Genomic DNA, 5,905 nt, shown 5'->3' on the forward strand with positions numbered 1-5,905 from the left:
CTTTTTTTTTTACAGCCAACTTTCTTCTCTCCTTCCTCCCATTGCTGTTAATCTCAGGTGTGAAATAAACACCTTTCCTCCGCCGTTCAAATGTTTGAGGGGGTGAGATGTGGGGAAGACCAAACCGAATTGTTGCTGTATTGGACAATTCACTGGAGCAGCTGCACTATTTTTAGCCGGGAACTTCAGCGGCTCTGACTCCAGACAGCATGCGTGTTCATTTTCAGCGCCACCTGGGGACACTGTGGTGTAAACACTGGTCTGTATTTTCCTTGTGCAGCCGGATTTTATTTTATAGGCTTTTGTACAAATTCATCTGTGGTGAGAATCAGCAATCTCCAACTCTAACCCCCCCGCCCCCCCCCCCCCCCCGCCACATCATGCCTCAGAGAGCCTGGCCAGGGTTCTTGTTTTGTGTTTTTTTTCCCCCTCTCTCTTTATTTGACAGTTAAGAGTCTCCAGAACCAGAATTTTTTTACGGGATTCGAACCGACCCTCCTTATGATGGAGGACTTTATTTGGAGAGAGGCGATTAAAGCGACACGTGACCGACAGGTGGTTGATTTGGGAGGTTAATTGTCCGTGTTCCCCAGGTGTTTTGATCAACAACAAACGCACGCGCGATCCTTGTTGTGAATGTGGTCTGAGGGAGAGAGAGGGAGAGCGAAGGGGAGGGAGAGAGAGAGAGAGAGAGAGGCGTGCTCCACATTGGTCGGGCCACTTTTCTGACGACACACCAACAATCGTCAACCTGTGGATAGAGAGCTTCGCACGGCGGTGGTTGCTCTCCTTCCTCCTCCTCCTCCTCCTCCACTGCCACCCTTGTCCCTTCGTCCAAGTCTACTCGATCTCCACGGGCATCCAGGACGCATGCATCGTGAGAGGTCGCCGGTTCAATTCCCGAGTGAAGGAGAGGAGCCGAAAAAGTTGAGCGGGTCGTGCACCATCCCCGCTTCATGAATGGCCGGAACATGGAGGAGATGCCATTCGAAAGAGTCAAGACGCGGCGGAGGAAGGGTCACTGTCCGGTCGGTGCACCCCTGGGCGTCATCGCCTGCGAGGACGAGTTCAACAGCCAGGAGCTGGAGGCGCTGTTCCAGAGCTACAACCTGAAGCTGGAGCAGACCGCCACCCTCAAAGCGCTGGCGGTGCTGATCGTGGCCGCGTCCTGCCTGGCTCTGGTGGAGCTGCTGTCCAGCCCGCGCCTCACCTTGTCCAAGGGCTCCTACCCGGTGCACTGCGTGGTCTTCCTGTCGCTGTTCATCGTTACCAACGTCAAGTACCTGCAGGTGACGCAGCTGCAGCAGATCGCTAAGCTGGCGCTGCTCTTCAGCTTCACCTTCGCGCTGCTCTGCTGTCCCTTTCCGCTGGCGCTGGGCGCCGTGGAGCCGCTGAACGCCGCTGCCCCCGAGCAAGGAGTGTGGCAGCTGATGCTGGTCACACTCGTTGCTTACGTGCTGCTGCCGGTGCGGACGCTGTTGGCCGTGTTGTTCGGTGTGATGCTGGCTGCGTCCCATTTCATTGTTATAGCCACCTCGGTCACAGGAAAAAGGCAGAGGATCTGGAGACCGGTAAGTGTTGTGTTTGACACTACAGCCACATCCTCAAACAGGTGGCGGGACTGAGTTTCTGGTGCCCTAGAGCAACTTTTCTAGCGTCGAAGAGTTGGACTGATATTCCGCGCTGACTGCTCAACTCCTCCGACATCCGCGGAGACGCGGGGGTTAGAAACAGTCTCACTGATCGATTCTTAGCTGCCGGCCGAGACAGACAGACAGACAGACAGACGGAGCCTTTGTTTTTTGTTTAACTGGAAACAGCAAAAAAAAAAAAAAAAAAAAGTCGCTCTTCAGTAATGAAGCGAGCGAGGAGCTGTCCAGCCTCCGGTGCTGAAACCGGCTGCTGAGGATTCCTGCGGCTCCACGCACACTCACGCCTCAGTGCTGAGGTCGTATTACTGTTCCGGACGCCACATGTTTGTCAATACGCTGTTATTTAAACACAAACAGTCCTACACTTTTAACCTTGGTTTCTGTCTTAACAGGACCATTAAATCTGAATGAGATTCTAAATGTGACACGTTTGTTTCGTGATACCAAAATGATGAAAATACTGTACATACAATGGCAGGTAATTATTATATTCGTCATAGGCCTTTATCTGGCGCCTCGGTAAAGTAAAAAATGTGCCAAATGTGTGACCTGCAAAACCATTCAACCAACGTATTCTGTAATTTATAAAAAAAACTATTTTTTTTAATCAACATTAGATGAATTAGACCAGATGTTCGAATGTAATCTGAACCACAGTGATTCAGGAATTCTAAGAATTAGAATAGGACTGTTAAAGCTGTAACATCACAAATATGTCACAACACAAGAAACCTTTTCAAAAGGAAAGAACTGTTTGTGATGAACATTTGAAGGTGTTTGGATCATTGTGCCGTCACCGTGTGTCAGTCTACATCAACACTGAGTACAGGAAAGCAGTCGAGGTACATTCAGTTTTGGCAAATGTATCTGCGATTCATTTTTATTTTCCTGATTACAAAAGTTTATAGACTATAATGAGCAGTGAATCACTTTTAATTTTGCAGTCTAGTTTTTAATTAAAAAGCTGACGGAATAATTATATCAAAGAAATTACAAGAGTGGCTTTGTCATTCATCATCAATGCTAAACACAGCACATTTTATCGTCCTAATTCTCCACCACTGTGGTGTTTTAAACAAACCACATGCACTCACTCTTCCTCCCCTGCAGGGGGCGTATCAGATAAAGTTCAGCTGCTCTCGTTTAGATCACTTTTTAAGAAAGAAATCTGAGAAAAAATATAGATATAAATGTGAGTTTAGTTTAATGTGAAAAATCTGAGATTTTTGTGGGGTTTTTCCCCTTCTTGTCACATCCCAGAGAGAACTCCATCCATCTGTCTGGGCAGGATTAGAGCCTCTTTCTCCCAGTGACCTCTGACATCTGGCCTTTAGTGAAATTGATGACCCGTGGTGGCCACAGGCCAGAGTTCCTTCTCTAAATGAAGTGCTCCTCTGATCTTTAATCAATGCAGCACTTTGTCTGTCTGCATGGTCGCCCTGTGGCTTTTGTTGCTGCAGGAGTCACACCTACGGTACACGCTGTAATCCATGTGCTGACCTTGATGCCTGTCACTCAATCCTTCCTATGGATTAATCAAGGCCTTTACAGTCTAATCCAGGCGGGATATACGATCGTGTCCAAATATGGACCATCTGTGGTTTTCTTTAGGCACAAAATGAACCGTACAGAACATGAAGTGTGTTTTCTTAGTGTTTCTGCAGTGACTTTACCTTAAATTTAGGATCAATCCTGACTGACAGAATTGTGATTCACAGTATTGTTGCATTAATCTGCCTCTGAAAGTTCCATTGGTTTTGTTCTAATTTGGATTCAAAATAAAATGGCTCTGTTTTTAGGATCATTTTGAAAATGAAAATTCTCCACTGTGAATGGACTTTCTGTTCCAGAACTCTTGACTATTTTACTAATTTCTTAAGTAAATAATCTTTTCAGTGAAAATCGGTTCATTCAGGGCCACAAATATCAGCTATGAAAATCGATGGTTCATTCAGGGCCACAAATATCAGCTGTCATTACCAGACAGCAGATTTGCTGCTACATGCACCAATTATGTGGTTCTACTAGGAATTGAACCCTTGACTCTCTGGTGTTGTTGTGTAATATTCAAGTAGCCATAAAGGGTTAAAAAGTTCCCAACTTTATGTAATGCTGGGTGGAAACCAAAGTAAAACCATTGACACAAAGCAAAGCTGACAAGTGTCCAGAAGGTCGCAGGTTCGAATCCACCGCACCCCATGGTGACCCTGTGGTACACAGCGAAATGTGTCCTCTGCTTTTAACCCATCACCTCAGTGGGACTAGGTGGCTGGTGGATTCAAACCTGCAACCCTACGGACACAAGTCAGCTTCCCGAACCACCAGGTCACGTCTGACGTTCGGTTTGAACCTCAGCAGTCGGTCTGGGCCGTGGCATCGTGCGCAGTGAATTGCTGCTCTGTCACTGGTTTATGTAACAGTGACCAGCTGATCTGGTCACTTGTATCTACGAGGATCACAGTCGAACTCATATCCACGTCAAGTGAAGTCTTTAAAAAATCCAAGGGGCCGCGACCCTCTGTTTTGATATGAATGACAGACGCGGTTCATTTCTTTGACATGTCTCATCTTGTCCGTGTGCAGCTGGTGGCCAACGCCGTGCTCTTCACCAGCGTCAACTTGTCGGGGGTGTTTGTGCGGATTCTCACTGAGCGTGCCCAGAGGAAAGTCTTCCTGCAAGCACGAAACTGCATCGAGGAAAGGCTGAGGCTGGAGGACGAGAACGAGAAGCAGGTGAGGTGTGAAGGCTTACACGTGCACACACACACACACACACACACACACACACAGAGACAGGAAGAGGCGTGTATACAGAGAAATGCAGGAGGATGACATGCATCCACACATTTTCTGCTCCGCTCACGAAATCCTCACAGTCTCCTGAGAAAGTTTTTTTTTTTTTTTTTTAAGGCTTCAGGTGCCAATGTATTCTAACAACCTGCCCACAGGCAGGGAGTAACTATGACAGCAGCTATTTAAGGAAAGAACAATTACTGTGGCACATGACCCTTCCTTCCTTCCACCCTTCCTTCCTTCCCTCCCTCCTTCCCCCCCTCCATCCCTCCCTCCCCCCTCCCCCTCCTCCCCCACGGCACATGGAGCGTTTTAACTCAGGCACAGTTTAACACACGGTAAACCCTGTGTGATGAACCACACCCCTCATCACAGAACCCACCTCCAGTCTCCAGTTAATTAATTATCCCATGTAGGTACTGTAATGTGCCCGGGTGCAGGTCTCACCTTCACAGAGACGCCGCCGCCGCCGCCGTCGCTACATACACGGTTATCACCTGTGCTTTGTAGATTAGATGCTGATATGCTGTGTTTTCCTCAGCAGTAACAGGCTCCCTCCTGACAGGTAATTACACAAGCAGATTGCTTTCATGGCCTCCTTACTCCAGTAAAGGTCACAGTTTATCTGAGTGGAAGAAGCCACACACACACACACACAGTCACACACACACACACGGACCTCCTGATTTGGATCTGTCAGCAGGCGGCCACCGGCCTGTAAACAGTCTGTTCCTGCTCCTAAACAAAAGTCTGCAATATTTGATTGTATCCGTCATCAGGTCGCTGCTTATCACTCAAGCCTCTGCTCTAGGTTTTTCCTCTCTGAGCTTGATCTATAGGTCGTATTGATTCCTGATAGATTAGACACGGTGCTGTTTGACCGGCTGGGAAATTGACTTCTTGGTTCAATAGCAATCTGAAAAGCCCAGGACCCTGGAGTGGTCTCCCCTTGACTTGTGTGAAGCAGGGACACAATACAAAAATAAAGCCAGTGTTCATGACACTTCAAAGGTATTGTGACATTTTTATGAACTCCCAGACTGGACTGTAAATAACAGACCAGCTCTGTGGGTTCAGGTGGATGGACACAAGAGACAGCTACTGTGCCCACCTGTAAGTTTCACATAATTACCTATAAATCCATGTTTTTCCCCTTTGTTTTCCTGCAAGAAAATGTATTGGAAAATACTCATTGTTAATGAAATATAATTTCATCACAAACATCACAAACACAAAGTGTTTGTGCTTTTTTTTTTCCACTTTTGAAATTCATCAAGTGAGGTGGATTAAACCCTCCTAGTGAGCCAGTTCTGGCCTGCGGGCCATATGTTTGACACCCCTGCTTTAGTCACTGTAACACGACCTCACCTTCACACTCAAAACGTGTCACAATTTCCACAAACGGTGTAAATGTGTGAATCTTCACCTTCAAATCTGTGTAGCAGCTCCTCGGTGTGTTG

The 5,905-nt window shown here is 47.2% G+C and overlaps 1 protein-coding gene across 4 annotated transcripts in view; it reads left to right on the forward strand.

Annotated features, from left to right (window-relative positions):
* The first annotated feature begins 496 nt into the window (after positions 1 to 496).
* The window catches only part of LOC103399855 (adenylate cyclase type 1-like), a 37,623-nt gene continuing 32,214 nt past the window's right edge, over positions 497 to 5,905 (forward strand). For 2 of the 4 annotated variants that reach the window (XM_025054154.1, XM_025054155.1), the window contains exons 1-2: positions 957 to 1,571; positions 4,236 to 4,385. In XM_025054154.1, coding sequence (XP_024909922.1) covers positions 957 to 1,571; positions 4,236 to 4,385 — 765 coding nt within the window. Of the gene's footprint in view, positions 1,572 to 4,235; positions 4,386 to 5,905 lie in introns of all 4 variants that reach the window. The other 2 variants (XM_008338487.3, XM_025054156.1) reach the window with 2 other exon arrangements.

Source organism: Cynoglossus semilaevis, chromosome 2 (assembly GCF_000523025.1).
Source record: "Cynoglossus semilaevis isolate Cse_v1.0 chromosome 2, Cse_v1.0, whole genome shotgun sequence".
In the NCBI taxonomy this organism is placed as follows: Eukaryota; Metazoa; Chordata; class Actinopteri; order Pleuronectiformes; family Cynoglossidae; genus Cynoglossus; species Cynoglossus semilaevis.